Source organism: Triturus cristatus, chromosome 5_2 (assembly GCF_964204655.1).
Source record: "Triturus cristatus chromosome 5_2, aTriCri1.1, whole genome shotgun sequence".
Lineage (NCBI taxonomy): Eukaryota > Metazoa > Chordata > Amphibia > Caudata > Salamandridae > Triturus > Triturus cristatus.
Window position 1 is genome coordinate 981,967,055 of NC_140588.1, and position 25,087 is coordinate 981,992,141.

General features: G+C 43.4%; 1 protein-coding gene across 10 annotated transcripts in view; it reads right to left on the minus strand.

The window, feature by feature from the left end:
- Positions 1 to 25,087, minus strand: part of ATP7A (ATPase copper transporting alpha) — a 481,542-nt gene that overhangs the window by 64,365 nt on the left and 392,090 nt on the right. For 7 of the 10 annotated variants that reach the window (XM_085608231.1, XM_085608230.1, XM_085608222.1 and 4 more), the window contains 4 exons: positions 22,765 to 22,911; positions 7,959 to 8,105; positions 2,892 to 3,091; positions 1,454 to 1,571 (listed from right to left, as the gene is read on the minus strand). In XM_085608231.1, coding sequence (XP_085464357.1) covers positions 1,454 to 1,571; positions 2,892 to 3,091; positions 7,959 to 8,105; positions 22,765 to 22,911 — 612 coding nt within the window. Of the gene's footprint in view, positions 1 to 1,453; positions 1,572 to 2,891; positions 3,096 to 7,958; positions 8,106 to 22,764; positions 22,912 to 25,087 lie in introns of all 10 variants that reach the window. The other 3 variants (XM_085608229.1, XM_085608228.1, XM_085608232.1) reach the window with 1 other exon arrangement.

The following is a 25,087-nucleotide window of genomic DNA, read 5'->3' on the forward strand; positions in this document are numbered from 1 at the left end:
TAGTGCACCTCGTGATGGCAGCCCTCTGGACAGCCGCGGCCCGTGCAGGAAACAGCGGAGGGGCAGGATTTCGACAGACGACAACAAGGGAAAATCAATTATTTATTTAATTTTCCCTCGTGGTCATCTGTCGAATCTCCCCTGACCCGGCCCCACCGCTCTTACCTGCACGGGCTGCGCCTGCCTCTGGAACAAGCCCCCTCTTTCCCTTTTTGAAGTGCAGGAGACTGCTGCCTGCAGTGTGAAACAAGAAGCGCCTGTAAGTTGCTGCTCTGTATTTCACTGAATGCGCCCGAGTTTGAGAGTTCCCTAGGGCAGCACATTGATTGAAACAGGGCACACTGCCCTGATTGGCATCCGCTACACATGCTTAAAGCTGCACCTTGGTGCAAACAGGGACAATGCAACCATTATATAACACAGGCCCTGTAAGCAATTCCACTCTTTGAGAAGTCTCTATACTTCCATGGCTACAATTTTGTGAGCTAAAGACTGCCACTGCCCAGTCTTACGTGAGATTTCTTTCAATTCTGATGAAAAATGGAAGGCAGAAAAGCCAGTAGAATCTGTAAGCATCCTGATTTAAGCTTCTGGAATGTGTAGAGGTTGTCTGGGGAGGGCCTTAGGGAGACATCAGGAGGTTACTCAGTTTAAGAATACTTCCAAGACACCAAATTTAAAACTAAACGGGGATTAATACAATCTATCAGTAAGTAACTGGAGTTATTGCATGCAATTTTTCTGGAGAGCACATTACTAATCGCACAAAACACTAGATAAACCGCTAGCCCTGGGTTCTGGAGTAGTGTGCTGCTCACTGTAAATGGCTTCAATGCCTCGTCAGGGGTAATAAGCGCTACATAAATGCAATTACGATTACAAAAGGCAGCACTACTTTAAGCACAATACAAATGGCAAAAGTCTAACATCTTGACAAATGTTATTCGAGGCCTATTGACTTTTTTTTTAAACTTAAAAATGTCAAAAAGAGCTAAAGTGACGCATTGTCTCCCTGCCTAAAAATTTCAGCAAGAAGACAGAATCTATGTAGTACATGTTCCTTGTTTTTTTTTTTTATGTTTTCTTCAAGGTAAAACCAATTAGAGCATATATATTGTGTAATATATTTGATTTGCCATTTTGTATTTCAAGCAACTACCTTCAGACACTTTTCTGAATTTCTGAGTTATATTCAAGCTGTTTTTTAATTTTAAGAATTGAGAATGTCCCTATTGAAGCAAAACCTGGATAGTTACCCAAAATTGAAATAACTTTTAGGGAAATTATAATATGATGTAAATAAAGCCCACAAGGACTAATTGTGAAATTTGTTTACCGGTGACTGCATTCTATCCACTCTATGTATGGTCCATTCCCTCTAGCTTCTATTCAGTGCTCCAATGCCCTTGAGAGCCTGACTCAAAAAAATAATTAAATCCTCTTCTTTACATACCAGCTGCGATGGGGACACCAACTAGATTGTAAATTAATGCAAAGACGAAATTAATCCGTATCCGTCTGACTGTCTTCCTCGACAAGTGGATGCTGGCCACCACATCCAACAAATCGTTCTGCAAAGAAATGACAGAGGTAGCAGGTGAAACACCTATCAATGACACAATCTTCTAATGCTATTGGCACACTTCAGTTTTCATACACAATTGTATGGCCTGACGTTCATCTATATTTTTATGACATATTCTCTTGTGTTTATAGCTGGGAAGGGGGAAAGTTGTCCTATGCATCAAACATGTCTCTCATTCAGTTATAACAGAGAACAGGACGCGATGCCTTTGAATGCTTTAGTGCAAATTTCTTTCCTCTGTGTGGAGCGGAAAAGGGGCCAACAGCTTCTGTGCATTACCCAACTCTCTCACAAATATATGACAAAAGGAGGCACGTGCAGTGGGTGTTTGTAAAATAAGGTCATGTCATGGACTGAGCTCAGTGAACATGGACTTTCACTGGATACTTAAGCAGGTTTGGCTTTTCCATATAATAAGATGGTTCAAGACAGTTGTGGCATAACAGTGGAATAGATAAAGGGGAGATGAAGCAGAATGAAAAGTACCAAAGTTGTGCCCGGATCGGAGGAATACTTGCCATGCAAATAAATATTAGTCAACTTAATCAAGTAAAGGCCTTATTCGCGGTGAACAAACAGACATTTTATATGAACGTTGATAGCGAAGTGTTCTTCAGCTTGCTGAGCTAAGAGCCTTGAATGTTCCAGGCTTGTGGTGAGTGAGAGGTACATAGGGCAGAAGATCTAAATGATGACGTCAAGTGATCTATGCCGACAATAGTTGTTGTCTGCTTCTATTTTCTCCCCATCCCCCCTTACACTCTTTTCTCTTTTCAAGGGATGAATTATTGGGTCAGGGTGAGTCTTGTGGATTTGAATTAAACTTGTTAAATGTCTAAATGTATATGGTGATCTGGTGGGAGATGTGTAAGGTGCAATAAAGCTGTTATTTCATTCCACATGTTTCTCAATAACACTTGGTAAAAACCAATTTAAACTAAATGCATGTCAGACTGTACCCAGGCTTAGAAGAAAACAACATGCAGTGAAGCTCACCATGGTCAGGGTCGAGGGGAATTGTGTCTATAAAATAGCCAATCTAGCGGATGTTTACTTTTAAACACTGCTTTTAAGTGCTTGCTGGTGAAAGCTAGTGTTACACTAAGCACTGACAGTGAGCACTGCTTTCATAGAGTGCTATGTGCCGGATGGAGTATCCAGTGGATTATAGTTCCATATAGTAGTTACCCACTAATGATTTGATGTGTTATCAAGGCCAGCTGAGATATAAACCAGCTTTCCCTGTCTCATGAGTGTAGTGCAGCTATAGTGGTAATATTAAGCAGCCCAGAGTAGCATTCCTCACCCTTATGAGCACGACGTCGGCAGCTTCAATGGCTACATCGGTGCCTGTGCCAATGGCAATCCCAACGTTAGCCATAGCAAGCGCAGGGGAATCGTTGATGCCATCTCCCACCATCGCCACGCACTTTCCCTCGTCCTGCAGCTGCTTCACCTTCGCTACTTTGTGGGAAGGAAGAACTTCAGCAAACACCTTTGTGATTCCTACCTGAAGAGGGAAAATTGGATTAAAAATGATGTGAGCGATTCACTGTATTGGCTCAGATTTCGATTTAAGACTGATTTAGCACCTAAACGAAAGCAGAAAATACTGTTTCTCCACGGTCTTTCCTTGGTCTTTCCTATGCATGGATCTATCCACTAGGGCATTTGTTATGATTTCTAGTGTTTCACTGCTACTGCAAAGAATCCCTGGTGTTATGTCTCAATGTTGCAATTGTATTTGTAATCTACCTTTAAAGTCCTCATTTTAGGTCCGTTTTAGTGCTATGACTGATGTGATGTCATGCATTATACAGATTCAAATGAGATATCTATATATCTATATGTATGTAAATATATATATTATCTACTGGCGGTCGCCAGTAGATAGTTATAGTTAGGACCGTGTTTCCATAGGAAATCTGAAAATTCTATTTTGAATAACTTTGGCGCCGGTTGACGAATCCTCGCAAAATTTTCAAAACTAATGGGGCGCTCCGCTCAGCTCCTACCCTGAAAGTCTCGAGGTGATTCGTCAAGCGGGGGCTGAGAAAAAAGGGGGGTCCCAAAACGCGTTTTCCCCATGCATTTTCCCATAGGACCTTTAGTCGAAGGTACAGCCCGAACGGCTGAACAGAATTACTTGAAATTTGGCAGAGAGGTAGTCCTCAGGTCAGGCATGTGCCTTTTGCATATATGGTGTCAATCTGTTCAGTAGTTCCTGAGAAAATTGCAGTTAAAAGCACATACATATCTATAGGCGCGCACCGTGCGCGCACCCTAACGTGCGCGAGCGTAATTCTGATTGGTGGTTACATGTCAGTCAACGTTCGAATCGGTCGAAATCAGGAAGTGTCGGCCACCATTTTCTGTGCTTTGGTTGTGTGATAGTGAAAAAGAAAGGTGGAGAACGTGAAAAGGGGGCAGGGTAGAGAGTTCCTGACCCCCTAGCCTTTGTCAGGGGTTCCCTGAAGGACCCCGAAGGATGAAAAAAACATTTAATTTTTTTTTCAAAAAATTGCGGGGTGCGGGGGCCTCGTGCGCGCACGGTGAAAAACCTTAAAAAACTATATATTTAAACAAGCCATTCCATATTACAGGATACAGTCAATCTATAACTATATACATAGGTAGTTTATTGTAAAATAAATATATAAAAAATATAATAATACATACATAACTTAGCATTTAAAAAACCTTACAAATTCACTTAAAAAACCATAGGTTTTACACACGTTATAGTTGGGAATTAGCATTTAAAAAACCTTGCAAATTCACTTAAAAAACCATAGGTTTCACACATGTTATAGTTAGCTGGACATTTCACTCGTAAAAAACCATTGAAATTCCCCCGTTATAGTTAGTTTAGATAACTATAACTAGCGCGACCGCCACTCTATCACAAGGATGATGTCATCAGTGATGTCATGAGTGATGCCACTGACCATGTCATGAGTGATGTAATATGTGACGTCATGAGCAGTGGATTGCGGGCGCGCGAGTTATAGTTATCTGAACTAACTATAACGGGGGAATTTCAATGGTTTTTTACGAGTGAAATGTCCAGCTAACTATAACATGTGTGAAACCTATGGTTTTTTAAGTGTATATATATATATATATATATATATATATATATATATATATATATATATATATATATATATATATATATATATATATATATATATATATATATATATATATATATATATATATATATATATATATATATATATTACCTACTGGCGGTCGCCAGTAGGTAGTTATAGTTAGGACCCTCTTACCATAGGAAAACCGCAACATTCTATTTTGAATAACTTTGGCGCCGGTTGACGAATCCTCGCAAAATTTTCAAAACTAATGGGGCGCTCCGCTCAGCTCCTACCCTGAAAGTCTCGAGGTGATTCGTCAAGCGGGGGCTGAGAAAAAAGGGGGGTCCCAAAACGCGTTTTCCCCATGCATTTTCCCATAGGACCTTTAGTCGAAGGTACAGCCCGAACGGCTGAACAGAATTACTTGAAATTTGGCAGAGAGGTAGTCCTCAGGTCAGGCATGTGCCTTTTGCATATATGGTGTCAATCTGTTCAGTAGTTCCTGAGAAAATTGCAGTTAAAAGCACATACATATCTATAGGCGCGCACCGTGCGCGCACCCTAACGTGCGCGAGCGTAATTCTGATTGGTGGTTACATGTCAGTCAACGTTCGAATCGGTCGAAATCAGGAAGTGTCGGCCACCATTTTCTGTGCTTTGGTTGTGTGATAGTGAAAAAGAAAGGTGGAGAACGTGAAAAGGGGGCAGGGTAGAGAGTTCCTGACCCCCTAGCCTTTGTCAGGGGTTCCCTGAAGGACCCCGAAGGATGAAAAAAACATTTAATTTTTTTTTCAAAAAATTGCGGGGTGCGGGGGCCTCGTGCGCGCACGGTGAAAAACCTTAAAAAACTATATATTTAAACAAGCCATTCCATATTACAGGATACAGTCAATCTATAACTATATACATAGGTAGTTTATTGTAAAATAAATATATAAAAAATATAATAATACATACATAACTTAGCATTTAAAAAACCTTACAAATTCACTTAAAAAACCATAGGTTTTACACACGTTATAGTTGGGAATTAGCATTTAAAAAACCTTGCAAATTCACTTAAAAAACCATAGGTTTCACACATGTTATAGTTAGCTGGACATTTCACTCGTAAAAAACCATTGAAATTCCCCCGTTATAGTTAGTTTAGATAACTATAACTAGCGCGACCGCCACTCTATCACAAGGATGATGTCATCAGTGATGTCATGAGTGATGCCACTGACCATGTCATGAGTGATGTAATATGTGACGTCATGAGCAGTGGATTGCGGGCGCGCGAGTTATAGTTATCTGAACTAACTATAACGGGGGAATTTCAATGGTTTTTTACGAGTGAAATGTCCAGCTAACTATAACATGTGTGAAACCTATGGTTTTTTAAGTGAATATATATATATATATATATATATATATATATATATATATATATATATTACCTACTGGCGGTCGCCAGTAGGTAGTTATAGTTAGGACCCTCTTACCATAGGAAAACCGCAACATTCTATTTTGAATAACTTTGGCGCCGGTCGACGAATCCTCGCGAAATTTTCAAAATAGGTGGGGCGCTGCGCTCCGCTCCTACCCTGAAAGTCTCGGGGGGATTCGTCAAGCGGGGGCTGAGATAAAAGGGGGGTCCCAAAACGCGTTTTTCCCATGCATTTTTCCATAGGACCTTTAGACACAGCTACAGCCCGAACGGCTGAACAGAGTTCCTTGAAATTTGGCAGAGAGGTAGTCTACAGGTCAAGGAAGTGCCTTTTGTAGGTTTGGTGTAAATCTGTTCAGTAGATTCTGAGAAAATAGCCTTTAAATCAATATATATATCTGAGCCAGCTTACGGTGCGCTTACGGTGCGCTTTCCGTACGCGTACGGTGACGTGCGCGAGCGCGATTCTGATTGGCTGTTAGATCTAAGTAAACATTCGAATCGGTCGAAACCAGGAAGCGGCGGCCGCCATTTTCTCTCTCGCACTCTGAGTGGGGCAGCAAAAATAAAGCCAAAAAATGTGTAAAGGGGCAGTATATTGAGATCATAACCACCCAGCATTGATATAGGGGTCCCCAAACAACCCCCAAGGCCCCAAAAAAAATTTTTTTTTTCTTCGAAAAATCGCCGATTACGCTTACTATACGCGTATGGTAAAAAAAAAAAAAAAAAATTAAATTATCCACACTCTCCCCACCCCGTGTGCAAATGGTGCCCTTGAATGGCATATTTATTTAAGGTGAAATTAATATAGAATACATTTCACAACGATGCGCATAATATGTCCCCCATGTGCGCACGGTGCGCGAAGCGCATCGTGCGTACATGGCCCATCCCGCATAACGTGGGTACGCGGTGCGCGCAGCGCACCGCGTGTCCACCGTGCGTGCACGGCACTAACTGCGTAAAGTGGGCGCGCGGTGCGCGAAGCGCACCGTGCGCGCATGGAACGAACTGCGTTAACTGGGCGCGCACGCCACGAATGGCGTAAAGTAACTTAGCATTTAAAAAACCGTACAAATTCACTGAAAAAACCATAGGTTTCACACACGTTATAGTTAGGAATTAGCATTTAAAAAACCTTGCAAATTCACTGAAAAAACCATAGGTTTCACACAAGTTATAGTTAGCTGTACATTTCACTCGTAAAAAACCAATGAAATTCCCCCGTTATAGTTAACGCAGGCAACTATAACTCACGCGACCGCAATCCTCTGCTGATGACATATGTGTCTTTATGAAAAAAAAATATTTGTAATATATGTATAGCTAAAATGTAATGGAAGAAGACATGGGCAAATAAGTGTCTAAATACAGTATTAGCATCAGCAGAGGATTGCGGTCGCGTGAGTTATAGTTGCCTGCACTAACTATAACGGGGGAATTTCATTGGTTTTTTACGAGTGAAATGTACAGCTAACTATAACTTGTGTGAAACCTATGGTTTTTTCAGTGAATATATATATATATATATATATATATATATATATATATATATATATACACACACACACACACAACACTCACACATATATATTTTACAGGGCTTCTTCTTTCTTTGTGGTCCTGTTTACCAATAAATCACAGCAGTCTCTATACATATTTTTTCTTAATATTGCTGTATTTACAATGAAATGGATGTTTGTATTTTTTTAACCTTTTTATATATTTTTCCATATATGGCTTGCTTGCTTGGTTAGGGAAGTGAGAGAGGGGTCTGAACTGAGTGAAGCGGAGTTACTATTGGGAATCACAACTTACACCCAAAGATATAATACCCCAAGACCTACTTGTGCAGCAATGTTTCTGGCTGTCCTGCTGTTGTCTCCAGTCATTAGAACAACTTCCAAACCCATCGACTTCAGGGTGTGGACCGCGAGTTGTGCCTCTGGTTTCACGGTATCCGCAATAGCAATTAATCCACAGAGAACCCCTGTCCAAAAAAAAAAAAATGTAAAAGGTTATTAACCTCACTAAATTATTAGATCTTTTCGTGAAATAGAACTGAACTAAATATGGAAAGTCTTCAATGCATGGTAAAAACTGAAAAATTACATCAGAAATAAAAAAAAATCTGATTTCAGACCAGCTTCTCTATGCACAATTTATATCGGGGTTCCCAAAACACTGATTTGAAATCGGTTTCACAAACACAGCAAAAGGAGCAGCCACAACTAAATGAAATAAATCTTAATGTGTGGTTCTGAATTCAGTTCCATGAACCATCCCTGGTGTAGGCCGTGGACTGCTGGTTGGCTTCCCTGAGAGAGTCATTTGCTACAGTGGGGTACGTGGTTCCCAGTAATAAAATAATTATGGACAGATTACTTGCGAAGGATTAATATCCATCGCAACTAATAACCCAATTTCTTTTACAGGAGGTTTGAATCTTTAACCCATTAATGAAAGCTCTTAAGAAAGAAATCTTAACAATGGGTTGGAATTCTATTTTGCAAATGTGCTGAAACTGTTGCTAAATGGACTCGGAAGGAACTGCAAGCCAAGTTTGATTTTTTAAGGTGTAATACAGATTGGAAAAAATGATGTTGTGCCTAGTCTGATTGAGTGCCATTTGGTTTCTTGTGCTGTAATCAACAAAACGTTTCTACTTCGTATTTGTTTATTGTAGGAAGCTCCAGTAGTAAGCTGTCTTGCTTCCTTAAGAATTGTTGAGCATTCCTGAGGAAGTGGAAGATATTTATACAAAGAGGAGGAAAGGGTAGGGGAACATCTACAATATGGTCTCCCAAAGAAATGTTACAGAACAAGCTATTCTCTAGGAGACAAGGGGAGAAGCTTTTTCACATTATTTGGGCACGTTACTTGTCCCGGAGATCATCACTTCTGTGAGACAAAAGATAGAGAGAGTTGTAGCATTAAAAGGGTGCCGAGCTGTCACTCACTCCAGGGTGGCATCCTTCATGACAGAGCCCAGTCCTCACGTGTATATTTCAAATTGTGACACAGATGGGGTCAACCTTATATTAAGGAAGTTCTGATAGAGCAACCGAAGTTAATTGTGTGATGAAGAAGCAGCTGTTACCTCAGGACCTTTGGGGAACAAAAACAATTAGGAATTGAAAAAGAATTAAATTAGCTTGTGTTTGACCCTGAGCTAAAGGTAACCACACTCTCAGATCACCAGATTCAGTGATCTCAGATCTGGATACACCCTCCCTTGCTGTTGAGAGGTCATGCTTGTGTTACAGTCTGCGGTTGTGAAATAGATGCACAGACAGCTGTAGGATGGCTGAGAACCAAGTCGGTCATGGCCTTATGGGAGTTATGAGGATCCCATGGAGACTACTTTCATCATACACACTATGTAAGGAATCAGGAGAAGTAGGGGAAGGCGCATGCAAAAATCAATGACCAATACATCTGCATAGCATTTCATAGAGACTGGGGTTTTGAAACATGAAAATACAGCATTTATCTATCTTGTTTCCCTGACTGCCAACCGATCCACGTGTGGGGTCTGCCACTAGCAAATGTATCTCTCTAGTAACTTGGTATTTTCCCCGTTTGAGTCCCTCCATGTGGCCCTTGTTTAGGAGATCCATGGAATCGCAGTCTACCCCTGCAGATATTCTGCTACAAGGTAAGCGTGCCGACTAACGCATCATATCCAAATGGCTTGACTCATGATGGTCTGCTGTCAAGAATTCTTTGAAAGGCTTTCAAGGCAAGCTGTACTGCTTTCAATTATACCAAACTGATGCAATTAGACACATGGCCGGAGTAAACGTGCACCGTGTGGTCATTCCTGTTATAAGTGCTCCCCACCCTGAGAAGAAGGCATTTGTGCTGATGGTACCTTGCAGCTAAGGATCTAAGAGTGACCTGCCTTTAATGCGTCGGTTGGATTCCACCACAGCAGTTTGTGCTCAAGCTTGGGCCAACATAATATCCTCCCACGCCCAGGCACAATGCTGCAGTGGGCACATGTGTACTAGAACATTCGGTACAAGCGCTCTGCACAATCCTTTATTCTTCAATTTCAGCATCTTCCACACCGTTAGAGGATGAGACATCTGGTAAAGGAGTAGCTGTGCCTGAAACGCCAACGCTTTCTCTTGAGTAGGATAAGCTTTGGCTCATGTCGGATTTAGGGTGCTCCCAAGAAGGCTTGAGTTTTTAAAAGTTGTAAATGTGATCTGGATTCTGGAGTTCTAGCCTTTTTTTTTAGTCTGACCCTTCACTGAGACATAGTTCTCTTTTCGGGTCTGTTCCGTATGTTGGAGCGCAGCCTCTTCTGCAGGCTGAACCTCTCATGGTCAATGCTGTGTGCTCTCGGGCAGCTGTTTCTCTAAGACTGAACCTTTGTCCGGGGCTTTGTGGTCGTAGTTGTGGGGATTAGTGGTGTCCGGAGTCAGAGCCCTCAGCTGTGCCATCAATAATATCCCCTGACTCACATCACGCACCCTGAAGTTGGGTCTGCAAATTCTTCAGATGAGGCAACTTCCTGGGGCCCAGAAGGAAACTGTTGTTCCATTAGGGCATAAAGCACCAACAGCCTTTCCTCTTTATAGAATCATTTTCTTACAACAATTAGCCTTACACGCCTCAACATTATTAAAACGTTGCAAGTAGCAACTGTTAAGCTAAACACTTATAAGCTCTGACTGATTAAAAATATTGTAGGATAAAAACGGGCACAAATATATTTTGGAAAGAGATATTAAAATCAGTCCAATAAAACATGGAGAATTTCTGATTCAGCTTTTGGTACAAAAAGACAGTGACCTTTATTCATTGTGATTAAAGCGGACACTTCCAAGACATGCTAAAGCAGGTTGAAGACAACTCTTATACGAAGAATCTCCAGCATCAACTTCCTGGCTGCACTGTGAAGTCTGCTTATGACTTCCTCTCTTAGACCATCTAAAGTCCAGCTGATAACTCCTGTGTCAATGGATACAAGTTTGTATTGGCTTTCAGTTTCTCATGAGTTACAGGAGTGGTGATTTTTAAAACTGAAGTGCATCCTGACTGTCCTTGCCCGAGACAATTGGAGGAATTTAAGTTCATTTAAAAGACATACATTTAATGAACTAAGCAATGACAGAACAATATATATTGTGATCACCAAGTGCCACTTAAAAAAAAGAGTATAATATACATTTAAAAGTAAACATGTTGGCACATATACACTGTAGGGCCTGAAGTGTAAAAGTACTTTAGATGATTGACACCTTACTGATGCTGGAGGGTCAAGGTGAGCTCAGATACGTCCATTCTGCGGGACATGGGGTCTGTTCTGTGGGGGTGCTCTTCAGGAGAACGCAGGGTACATCCCCTTCTAAACCAGGTATTGAATGGATCACAAACACGCACTGCATTTACTAATGATTGCTGCAATATGTTTATCAATTGCCTGGTTATATTTTAAATTGGCGGGTTTTTACATAACATGTTTTATATTATATATGTAGTTTATGTATGGTGTCAATGATTTGCATAAACATGAACAATACTTTGTTATTGAACATACTGCTGTAGTAGGTACATATCGGGTCTTTCTGGGTTTGAAAGAATTGCTTGCATTGCATACACTGGGGCGATGGGGGTGTTCTCAAATTGTATTACGGGTAACGGGATGTGTTTAAATGTTGCACTGCTTGACAGTCACTTGCAAAGGGGTCTCTCAACAAGCACTAGGATTCCTTTTTTCAGTGTGGAAAGTATCTGTGCAACCTCTTAAGTACGTCTAGAAAGATTGAAAAAGCTATATTCCTTTAGAGAAGAAATTAAAACTGTCTCAACTGGTTTACATCCACAGATTGCATGCAAAAGAAATCTCTACCAGATATATTCCTTAAAATTCTACATTAAAAGTCGAGCTTCACTCTAACTTTCTTACTTCCATCCTTTATTTTTAGGACTCGCCTGGCGTTAGCAGCCCGCGTGCGTTGTTCTCGCCATGCGAGGGCTGCTTGGAATCGATACGGTTCCAGAAGTCCTGTGTACGCTCCGCCTGCAAAATCCATTGGCGTGCGTCGTTTCCCGTCATTAGTTATGCTAAACATACTTCTTTGATTGCACCGGAGGGTTTTTAGTCTTTCCTGGTTGCCACCCTGTCCGCTTCTGGCCCCGCCCACCGGGATTGGATCTTTTACTTGCAGTGGGAGACTGTCTCTTAATTAGCCGCGAAGCACTTTTTTCTTTTCTTACTAAGCTACTCTCACTGCAGGCACGATGTGCTTTTTTAACGGAGCATCGTGCTTTAAATTTTAAGTACGCCACGTTCCCCCCTTCCCTCCCCTGCTGCACGAACGCCTGCAAGGCGGGCGCTGTCTTAATTGAACACAATCTGGTCTCATAATTTACATACTTAAATGGCAGTCTTGTTTCTTTTCATTAGCGCTCTGCCAAAGCGAGCCTTCCTTTTCACCCAGCGACCACCGCGCTTCATTTGACCCCTGCACCCCACCTCTCTGAAGAACTCAGCGTGTCTAATATTGTGAGATAAGAATATTTCTGTGCTTTCTGGTGTTGCATGCTGTCGCCCAACTCCCTCCTGATTTGCAGCTTACTTTGCACACGAGTGAGATGCACTAACAACCGAGCATATATTCGAAACCTTGGACATGGACAGAGCGCCTTGCTTGACTTTCTGGGAGTGCCGGCTGCCCTCTTGTCTTCTAAGATGCCAAGGGAAGTGCCATGGGTGGAAAAAGAAAGGGCATGCCACTCCGCTAGCAGCCGCTTCCCTCGTTTCCTTTAAATCCTTTCAAACCAAAACATGTGCGTTCTTTTTTGCATAGCTCTTATGCTGTTACGGTAGCAGAGAGAAGCCTAACGCTGTGGTGTTCGCATTAAAAGTTCTGTTTATTTTAGCCGCCACCGAAGTCAAGCCTGAAAGCTGCTTGCACGAACCTATATTTTCTCCGAGCATTATGAACACTTAGCCACAAAGCAAGTCTTGGCTGCAGTGCCCCGCTCACTCCTCTCCCACGGCCCCTCCCTCGCCTTGCTTTCCAAGGGAACTAATTCACCCTTTACAATCGGAAACCCTTCTCTGCCTGTTTCCCTCCCCCAACAGCCAGAGGAGGACAGCCTTTTCTGGTGAATACGGAACTTGCATTAAAAGAAAACGTGCAAAATCAGATACATTTTCAAAGATTAATAATAGATACTATGTTACATCTTCCAAATACGGCGAGCCTAGACATCAACCCTAATAAGTTTAAATCTAAGTTTGCTTACCTCTTGAGTCAGCAAAAATTTGCGCTGCTGCACTTTGACCTTTAAATTGTATGTTTTTTCTTTATTTCTTACTTCTTTATTTGTTTAATGAGCGTGGTGCCCGCTAGAGACATCGCGCTCATTTTTTACATTTATTTCTTTTTTTTCTGCATCCACTTCAGGGACACCGCTCTCTGTTTTTTTGTTTTTTTATTACTTTAACACTGAGCGCAGCGCCCACATAAATGACACGGCGCTCAGTATTAAAGTTAGAAAAAAATATAAGCACGGTGTCCTTCAAGTGGCGCTGCACTCTGTTTTTAAACTGAAGCATTTGCAATGCAATCTGACCTATTGCATTGCAAATGCTTGTTATAGGACTTGTGCCCTGATCCTACCCTCGACATCTTTGTATTTGCCAATCAGGGGATTAGCGAAGGACAAGCATAAACTCAAAACCTTGGATATGGACAGAGCGTCTTGCTTGGCATGGATGGAAAAAGAAACAAGCATTAAAAATGCAAGAGGTCACGCCTTTCATTAAGTTAAAGCCATTTGCTTTGCTTTACAACACCATTAGCAAAGCAAATGGATTTAACTTAATCAAAGGCAAGACCTATTGCAATGCTTGTTTTTTTTATGCACTTTTGCTTCCCTTCTACCTTTGGCCTGCCTCTGCTTTTCTAAATCTCATGCAATTTTATTTTAAGCTATCCATTAACTGCAGCACGCGTTTGCTTCTCACATAGCCCCCTCTAATGATCACATCTAAGTCGCTAATCATGCATGAAGTGCTTTCCTTTCGCATGCAGAACTATCCTCAATAATCACTAACTTTGGGCTGCCGGATAGCGTGCTATTGGTAGCAAAGCGCTTTGACGCCTTGTCAGAGATAATAGGCGCCATATAAATGAAATTTAAACGCCCCCCTCCCAGCCCCGTGCCTTTCTTATGTGGCCTGCCCCCTAATTCTATCACAGGACCGGAGTCTTCTGATTATGCTTCTCTTTCTTTTATTTGCTAAACACAGCAGCCAATGAAAACTTTTTTGTATGCAAATAAAAACTACTTTTCCCATGATGCTTAGTCATACATCACATCCTGTCCGACACTATGGGAGCCACTGTGTCCTTTCGCTGAGCCTCTTTCTTTGCTACTCACAGCAGAGTTAAGTGCTCCTTAATTTACATACTTTATTATGACTGATTGTAGATTGTATGATTGACTGATTGTAGCGATTTTCGCTAGAATGGTTTTATGGCTCCAATAAACAAAGCGCCATGGATGGCTGGGTCAGATACGAGGAGGAGGATAGTTGGAGGGACAACAGGAGACTGTCCTTGAGGATAACATAGTTGACGCTCTGGATGTCTCCGTCCAGTAGCCGGTCAACAGGGCGATGGAGAGCACAGTTCCAGGTACTGTGCAACAAGCTCTGGCAGCGGCTTTCAAACCCATAATAAAACAACTCGAGAGGTTTGCCACACGCCACGGATTCGGCCCGACGGATCCCTAGCTTGATACACCTACAGATAAGAGTAAGGCGAAGACAGGACAATTGCCCTACGCAGATGCTTTGGCCTCTATGCCACAAGAGCATGCAGAGGACCATCCGGGTCCGGTGGCTCAGTAGACTAATGAGTCCACTGCTGGGGCATGTGTACGACCTCATGGTTACTGGTTCAAATCCCAGCGGGTACACTCAGCCTTTCATCCATCTGAGGTCGATTAAATGAGTACCATTGAGTTGGGTAACAACAAACATCTGTTATTCAGCGCCATGATACCCGTAATGGTGAACGTGCGCTTTACAAATACACGTTATGTTATGGCTATTCCACTCAGAGCGCCTCAACAGGCGGAAAGACGAAAGCAAACAGAGAATATACATAGTCACAGACATCACAGGTACTAGCACTACCGAGGAGTAAACCCCTCCTATGTAAAAAGCCTAAAAAGGCATCCTCTAAGGCACCTGATGTGCCGCCGACCGTTCAATCCAGCTGACATAGTGCAACCTCGTTCTTCGGACTGGGCTCCTGCCCCCGAAGTCACTATTTATTTACACGAAACCCTAAGGAAAGGATTTGATAAGGAAGGCCGCAATCACCTTTGGTCTGAATGCCCCGACCGGACCTCCCAGACAAGGTAACAGAGACTCCAGTTATTGACGTGAGTCTACTCTCTCCTCTCAAGACGTTCGCTAGAGACCCTAAAAAAGGGATTGATCGTGCCCGGCGCGGCTGTCAAGATAGGCACTTAGATGTTGCGGGACCTTTGGCAATGATCTTAGGGATGGCTCTAGTAGCGAAGGAATCTGCCTCTCCAGTAGATCCGGACATCTTGGCAGAATGGACTCCGAGGGCGATATGCCTTCTGGCAATGCAAACTGCGCCATATATACCAAACGGCAAAATCCCTTCTCATGCGCATGGTTTCCATTCTCACAGAGTTAGCCTCTGCGGAGCCCGGTCCCCTTGCTGAGAGCAACCTTTTTTGGCGAGCGCTTCGCCAAAGAGGTTTCCGAATATGTGGGAACATTCACACCCCTAGACAAAGCGCAGTCAGGAATTAAGCGCGTTTCCAACAGGGCCTCTTACAAACTGTTCAGGGGTTTTTTCATCTAGAGTTTTTTCCGTATACCTTTTCAGGGCACAAACTCCCAACAGTTGACGTTTTCGCAACATGTTCTTAGTCCAGATGAAAAAGGGTGGTCATCGGTTAGTGTTGAACCTGAGAGAGTTCGGTCACTTCATGATCTACATAGGATGGGAGGCCTCCATCTGCTAGCGGACTTGCTCAAAAAGGGGGATTGGATGGTGAGACTAGACCTCAAAGGCACGTACTTGTCCATTCCCATTCTCCTCCACATCGACGCTTCCTACAGCTCCGATGGAGGAATCAATGGTTCGAGTGTTTGACCCTTCCTTTCGGGTTTTCGTCAGCTTCTTGGGGCTCCACCAGTGTCCGGAAACCAGTGATAGCACACCTACGAGAACAGGGTATTCGCATGACAATCTATCTGGACGATATTCTCAACATGACTCACTCGCCAGAGATAGCACAAAAGCATTTACGAATGACAATCTCGCTATTGCAGACTTTGGGTTTCGTGATCAACGAACCCAATAACAGTTTGCCCATCACAGACCATGGATTTTTCTAGGGTTCGTGCTAGACTCTCAGAGCACCCAGTTGAGACTACCCAAGACAAAATTGAGAGACCTCAAGAAACAGTTGGTAGCGATTCACAACAAACACTTAGATCCACCATGACAGTTGCCAGAGTAGTGGGTTCCTGGCCTCATCCATCCAAGCAATTTTTCCAGGCCCTCTTAATTACCGGGCTCTTCAACGCCTAAAGATCCAATACCGCCAACAAAATCTATCCTATACGGACCTAGTTCCGTTGTCTCAGAACGTGAGAGAGGAGATGCATTGGTGACTGGGTCACGTGGAAGCATGTTCCTGACAAAACCATCTTCGGATAACAGCCCGAAGTCGTCATAGAATCAGGCGCCAGCCCCTGGGTCTGGGGAGCACGTTGCAGAGATACCTCCACAGGAGAAAGGTGGTTCCCTCAAGAGCTATGACTCCACATCAACTGTCTGGTACCATTAGCGGGCTCCTTTGCATTTTGAACCTTGTCCCGCAAACACGCCTCGCGTTGCATCCTTTTCAGGATGATCAACATTTCAACGGTGAGATATATCAACAAGTTGGGAGGTTTGAGGTCATCTCTACTTGTGGAGATACCCAAGGATTTGGCATTAATACCAGAGTCAACAGATATCGGTAGTGGCAGAATACATGCCGGGACCAAAAACTGTGTAGCGAACTGGAATTCTTGGTATCTCAAAGATTACAGCGAGTGGAAACTCCTTCCACTATTATTTCACTGATTACAGGAAATAGGGGTCTGTGTCAAATAGACTTGTTCACATCCAGACTGACTCGTCAGATTCACACATTTTTCAGCTGGAGACCGGACCCATTGGCAAAGGCAATGGACGCCTTCCTTCAGGATTGGTCAGGGGGGGCTGAACTATGTTTTCCCCTCTTCATTCTAATTCCCAGGGTGACATCTCACATTCTCAAACAACAAGCAGAGGTCATAATAGTGACTCCTCCGTGTAGGTCGCAACCCTGGTTCCCAATACTATTGGAGATGAGTTACGACCTCCCCAGACGACTTCCGTGGTCGTTGGCCCTGATGACATGGGGGTTTACCGGCAACAATGGCACATGCCGAGTTTTTCGGACATGGTTACGACCTTCATTAACCAGGCTTGGGCCCCTTCCACCAGAAAACGCTATTCTTCAGCCTAGAAGGGCTGGGTTCGTTGGTGCGTGGCACGAAATTTGGAACCCGTGGGGGGCCGAATTATCCCAAGTTGTGAATTTCTTATCAGAAAAGCGTCCGAGGGTTTGGCATACCAGTCTGTTAATAACTTTAGATCTGCCATTTCTGCGGGGCATTGCCAAATGGATGGCAAGCCAGTGGGTATGCACCCAGTCGTTGTAACTTGCTAAAAGGCATCCGGGTTGCGAATCCCTCCATACTTAAGTACTCTTCATTGTGGGACGTTTCGTTAGCTCTCTCCTTATTCAATAAATGGCCGAATGATTAATCATTGCCCAGAAAGCAGTTGTCAGCCAAATTGGCCCCGTTGCTCTGTCTTTACACGTGTCGGCGATCCTCCGACGTCAAGGCTCTGGATATTACAGGTAGAGTATTTACTCCAGAGGGAGTTTTTCAATATTATTGCTAGAACAAAACTTTCTCTCGAAGTATTGATTATCATGATTTCACGTCTAATGCAAAGTTATGTGTGGTTCAATGTTTAAAGGTCTATGAAGAATGTACTAGACCAATAAGATCATATGGTTCAGTTCAGTTATTTATTGCGTTACAAAAACCTCATAAACTTGTGTCTGCAGCTTACATATACAGATGGCTCAAATCAGTCATGCAAAAAGCGGGTTTCGCTACCCAGAGGTTTGGCGCATATTCTGTTTGGGGTGCCATGGCATCAAAGTCTTTTATGTTGGGTTCTACCTTTCAAGATATTATGCGATCTGCTGATTGGTTTTTCTGAATCTACGTTTAAACAATTTATTATAAACCTGTGGGGGATATATCTTCAGTTGTATTTGATAAGCGTTAAACTAGCATATTCAGAAGCCTCCGGTCCTGTAATAGAATAAAAAATTAGCTAGCATTCGCGCTAAGAATTTTCAATTCTATTAAGGACACGGAGGCGAGGATTATCCCACCCAGTTCTACTACAATGTTGTACTATGTACCCACCCGTATTTTGGTTTATTATGTGGTGACAGAAATTACAGGGTTTTCTATGTTTTGTTCCTTTCAGGTTCCGAGAAGAAGATGGAATGATGTTGCTTCTGGTTGAGAAGACGTTATCGCCCAGTTTGGTTTTGGTTCTACCACGTTGGAGGATGTTTTGCACTTGTTAAAATGTTATGGACTAAAAAATGTTCGAGCAAAGAAAGAGGCTCAGCGAAAGGACACAGTGGCTCGTATAGGGTCGGACAGGATGTGATGTATGACTAAGCATCATGGGAAAAGTAGTTTCTATTTGCATACAAAAAAGTTTTCATTGGCTGCTGTGTGTAGCAAATAAAAGAAAGAGAAGCATAATCCTAATAGAACTGAAAATGATTGGCGCGAATGCTAGCTCATTTTTTATTCACAGTAAAGCCAGGGGGCTTCGGCCAAAAACCATCCATTTTCTGTGTTGTAATCTATCTAGTTCTTCTCCGATACAACTCGCATTCTGCTTGCCTTCTCTAGTCTCAAATTCTTCAATATTATGCCTCACCCGAAAAAGCGGCTCGAGTTACGTCAGAACCCGATGACGCATAAAGTGATATAGGGCTAGAGTCAGGCGCGCAACACCCATTGAACTCAAAGGGCTTCAGCCCGCGCCCCTCCCCCCCCCCCCCCCCGCCATGTGTGGCAGCACGGGATGAGACAGCTTCCCGGGTCACACACACAGCCGCACCGAGCACTTCACAGGTCTATAAAAGACCATTTGCATGTTAATTAAGCCTTGCTGTTGTTTCACCCCTTCTAAGAGCCCCTGCAGCTCCACTCTGCCTATTGCTTAAAGATTCAGCCCCCTCCCTCGAAATTTTTTCTTAGCACTGCTCCCCCCCCAAAAAAAAAAAATGTGGCTCTAGTTGCGCCTCTGGGTGGAGTCTGCGTCCTCATGACTAGTGAATTTCAAAGATGTAATCACGAGTCATTCGCGGCCTGCTTGAAACAAAGCATTCTTCGAAGAAAAACAGCTTGTAATAATCTAAATCCAACACTAGATGGCAGGAAAGTGCAATGATGTAATCTGCAACACACGTTTCAAAGGATGCCTTCTTTGTCCTCAAATGAATTGGCTTCACTGTTGATGCAATTTCGCGTTTCTACCGCAGGGTTCTCAAAGCTGCAGTTACTTCCAGATTCCCAGACATCTGTTTCAAGGCCTGTTGTTTTCAACCTTGAAATGCCTCCAAGCGATAACGGTGCAATGCCCAATATTGTTCTGCGGGGGAATGATTCACATTGGACGGAGGTTCCCAGAAACCTTATAAAAACAAAATAAACCTTAAAATGGCCCGCTCCAGAAGACAAGATTTAAACATAGCTCGGATGCCCAGAATAAAAGAGGCCCACATTCTGTTACCAGAACTGTAAGCATTAGGTGTGCATTTTACTTTTTAAGCATTGTTTACAATTTAAACTAATTATTTTATTTAAGGGGTAGAAAGGCCATTATTAATTAAATCTCATGTTAGACGAAACCAGTAATGTGCTTTTCCTGGTCACATAATGTAGCCAACCCTGCTACATTATTTATTCTCTGGTACATAATTCCAGAGGCCTAACACAGTGGTCAGCTGTCAGCCTCTGAGTTGGCTCCTGCCAGAACTCGGGCCCGGGTTCCAGTCCCTGGTTCCATACAGTAGTGTTTCTTTCTACAACAGCCCTGGCCTCCCCTGGCCTGGGGGTTACTGCAGCTTCCTTGCAAGGAAGATCTTGCGGCCTTAAAGGGTCGAGTAGAGATTCGGATTCCAATCTGCTTGGAGGAATGGCCTGGTTCTGTGTGTAATACCCGGAGAGTAAGTATTAAGAGACTTTGCATTTTTATCCTGATGTTTTTGGCTCTAGTTTCCTGGGCTCACACACTGGTGCCCCCGATCTTTGTGGGGACAGTGTGTCTTCTGGAAGGGGTCGCCCTTTCTTCAAGAAAGAGAAACGCACCCCCTTGCTGGTCCGAAGTCGCCTGGCCGGCTTTCAAAATCTAGCCTTGTCTATTTTTCGGACAAGCTTCATGTTATTCATCAAGTGCATTCAACAACCTGATAGTCCACTGGAAGGCCCAGCTTTGATAAAGAAGGGCTTGACTGACAGAGGTGCACCCAATGTTTACCACCATCCACAGCTGGGGTGACTAGCGCGCCCTCCAATCACATTAGCAGGTGACTGGCAGTGTGGCAGCTCAAGAGGGCACTCACGTCTTATCTGCACCTATGGTGGGAGGCTGGCTAGAGGTTTATTGAGTCCCTAGTTCACCTGTTATGAGGTGCTAAGATATGATGGGTGTCAGCAGGGGCCATTTGGGACACTGTGAGGGAGTTTGCAAGACGGTAGAGTGCGTAAAGGCTTGCCCCATCTTTGGTCTGTGTGGAGCGCTGTCTTTCAGTATGACCAGAGCCCCTCGTTGAAACAAGAGGGGTCTGATGGGCTTGGGAGGGACACTGCCCCTCTTGCAAAACAGTGTTCCCTGGAGCACAGCTGGTTCCTCCCTCCCCAGTTTCATGTGTTGCTGGATGTCACCTGACAAGCCGACAGGTGGCAGGTGTGTTTTTTTCTGGGCAGGATACATTTTTCACCATTGACCAGTTTTGAGAAGCCTGACCTCAGACTCCACCTCAAGAAGTCTCTGATGTAAAAAGGACAAAAACAGAGAGGGATTTCAAAGTGTTACGCAGCTAAACAACGTCTGACCCGGGCTCTCCTCCAGTGCCGTCAAAGTAGGATAGACTCTGACTTCCTGCACTTTGCATGGACTTTCAGAAGACCCCTGCAGCTCTGTAGAGCAGACATTTATCGAGGACCATACCTCTGCAGGTGGGTGCCCTCCTTGAGGGTCGGCATCTCAAGCTGAAGCGACCAGTGATGGGAGATATTACCAAGCCTGTCAGGAAGGCCGGGCTGAGAATCTGTGCCAGGGCGCCTAACTGGACAAGTCATCTTTGGCACTGCAAGATCCCTGTGATCCGAGTAATCACTGCTAAGGCGCAGACTCCCATAGGTCCAGGAATGGTGAGGCACATCGGATCTATAACTGGTTTTAGGGTGAACTGTGTCCCGCTAGCCGGCTGTTTACTTGGAAACAAATTCTAAGAACTGGTCTTAGCACCCTAAACTACCATATTTGGTACTTGGTTGGGATCCCTGCTCCTGTTTTGGTAGCGTCTGTTTGAGTGATGGGAACTAGAACAGATGGCAGCAAATCGTATCCACCAGAAAATGTTGTAGCTTTCTATCCGGCATCACGGACTAAGATCTGTTTACAAACATTCTAGTGAAATTACGTGACCCTTACCGCAAGCTTCTAGACAGAGACTTGCGTGAGGGTGAACCGGTCCAATGCTCTGTGCGCAAAATACCAACTGCAATCGGATCACAAGTTACTTGTTTTCTAACGCCTCGCAGGTAAATCAAATCACTATATTCAGAGTCTTTATCTAACCTTCGGGAATGGCATCCTCTAGATTTTTGGAAGAACATCAGATTTTATCGCCCTTTTTTTCTACTTAAGTGAATTGAAAAATAAAGTACAAGCTATTAGGAATCTATGGTTCTACATATTAACATATATCTGACGTACATCACCACATCCTAGGCACAGATATCTAACCAAATGACAATAATGAGATACACAAATTTCACTTTGTCATTGTGAAATAGTAAGTACGCTCTCACTGCTTCCAAATCAGTTAAGAATGTAATTCGATATTAATGGCTTATTAGAAGGAGTACAACATTGCTCGCCCGATTTTGTGCTGTTAAGGATTTATGTCTGCCTACATAATTTGTTCTTTTAGAGTTCTTCTGTATATGATACAATCTTACACACAAATAGGATGTATAAACATATAGCAAGTTAGCAGATTTTAGCATTTTATCTGTTTTACCCTATTTCCAGTCACATGAATCATGCTCTACCTCTATCAAGTTTGAAAAAGCTTGGGACCTGCCAACAGGAACGGAACACAGTCAAATCATATTTAGTCGGACACCACTGAATCAGTGCCAAGAATAAACATAAGACATCCAAAAGCATCAAATCACTGTTTACACTAAATACAGCTGTAGTTACCATCAACCGCCACGAGGACAGCGGTGCGACCTTTGCGCTCGTGCTCCGTCATGAGAATGTCGACGTCCGTTTTCAGACCGAGGCCGTTCCGGTTCATCCACTCCCGGTTGCCGATCAGCACGGAGTAAGCCTCGGAGGTCTGGATGACTAAAGAGAACACAGTAATGAGTTATCAATGTCTGTCCAGACATGGGATGAAAAGGCACAGCACTAGCCACCTCACCACACAACATGCGTCACATAAAGGATGGGATACAGCGCGGGGGTCGCCTTTACATTTACAGAGCGCCAGGGCTTTAAGTGGGATTAACGAACTGGAGGGTCTCTCAATATAATTAAGGGAGTGGCTGTAAGGTAAATCTGTTCTTAGCATGCCGCCCCACTTGTATGTGTGGAGTAGACTCGAGCAGGGTTAATGAACAGAGTCTATATTTCTTCACTGACGACCCCTCTACTGTGACATGTTCAGTTAAGCGCCAATTATTAATGGACTCCTCCGCTCACTCTCAGAGGGCAGTACTAGCCTTGGAAGGTGTTCCTAGTTCACTCATGTTTGGATTACACCCCATCAAAAATATGTTGCCTGTTTTGGACCAACGCGTCTAGTCCGCTACCCACCTGGGGAAGACTTGCTGGGTAATCAAGTTAAAAAGTATTATATATTTATATTTATTGGTGGTATTAAAAAAGCGCACACTTGGTCGTTGAGGTTTGTGCTTCCACAGCTGCAACTCAGGCAGGACCCTGAGCAGAGGATGCCGTGTTTATCCCATGTGGTGCTTCAGTTGCCCTGCTACAGCCAAAGCAAGGCAGGTTGGTGAGGGGGCGGAGGTGGTCAGGGTCCAGGGGTATCTCTGAGTTGTTACAAGGGCGGCGGTAGGACGTGGTAAAGTCCAGGCGAGAAAAGATGACCGAAGGAAGGTGAGATTCGATTGTGGGATGAGGGGCTGGAGGGGTTTAGGGTTTGGAAAATGAGGGTTGAGCCAGCTGTCAATATATTGTAGGGAGAAGCATGGGCAGTGATGTAGGTCTTAGTGAGGCCAATGCTGTGACCCCGATGGAGGGCCAGCCATTCACCACTGAGCTTTCCTCTTACGTGAAAGGCACATTCGTATGGTGGACACCTTGCGGTCCACGCTTGCCATTACTGGAGTTCCGTAGACCACATATACAGTTTGGGAGTTTGGACAAAGATGGGCCTGCGGATTACAGGTCACTCATCGAGTGAGTTACTGTCCCCAAAAGGCCTGACTGTAAGAAATGACCTTCCAGCCGGTCAGTTCGTAACATCAGAAGCATGATAAGCAAGTACCGGCGTAACGGAGATCCAGAATCCCAACTCATTAGGTTGTGTAACTTATAGTCACATCGGGTGAGGGCTGAAATCTGTAGCTTGCTTCTATAAAGAGCTCCTCGTAATGACCAAGAACAAATGATGGGTCTCAGATAAGAACGGGAGCATACCCTATGAAGGGCGCTTGAAGACGCAGAATGGCTCTTATCACATTAATGCACACTGGGCCGCTCTCAGGGAATGCAAGACTTACAAAGATCCGGTTAAGCTATAGTTAAACACTGTCAATATATCACATTCGGGACAGATGATGGACTTCACTTTAAAATACTATTGTACCAGTCAACAAAATAATGCAAAATACTAACCTATAATGCAGTTATTTCATTCTGCAATATATTCCGAAGAGAAACGGTAACCTGAATTTACTTTCACATAATGCCTCAAAATGCAAACATATTTAAATGCAAAATACAAAAGCATTACTGTAAAAAAAATAAAAAAAATCAGATTTACTTTTCAAGAACATGTCACCATAAATCTTCAAGTCAGTTTTGGACTCAATGTTATATGAATCTCCGTGCAAAATGGGCCTAAGTTAAATGTGCATAATGAGAAAGAAGACAATTAAATAGCTGTGGTCTTCTGTCCATCATGTTTACTGTTAATCTGGGAAACAGTTTTCACCCCTTTCATCCCTTCTCAACCTACACACGCTGCTCTATCACCCCCTCAATGAGAGCAGCTGTGCACGACCACAGTGAGCCCTCATCAGCTCCACCCTTCAGAAGTCACAAGGCACCAGTCACACCTCACTATCAGCTATTGTTCAAACATAACTAATACCTCTTGAAATTAATCCCTTCTATACCTACTTAGGATCCTTCCGAGTCTTCAAATTACCGCCCAGTCTCCTTACCTTTAACCTCTTAAATGTCTTGGTGTAAGGTCCATCCTGGATTACTAGAGCAGGACTGTCAAGATTGCAACTTTGGTGTTGTTTGACCCGCACAACCTTACCCTTCTCTC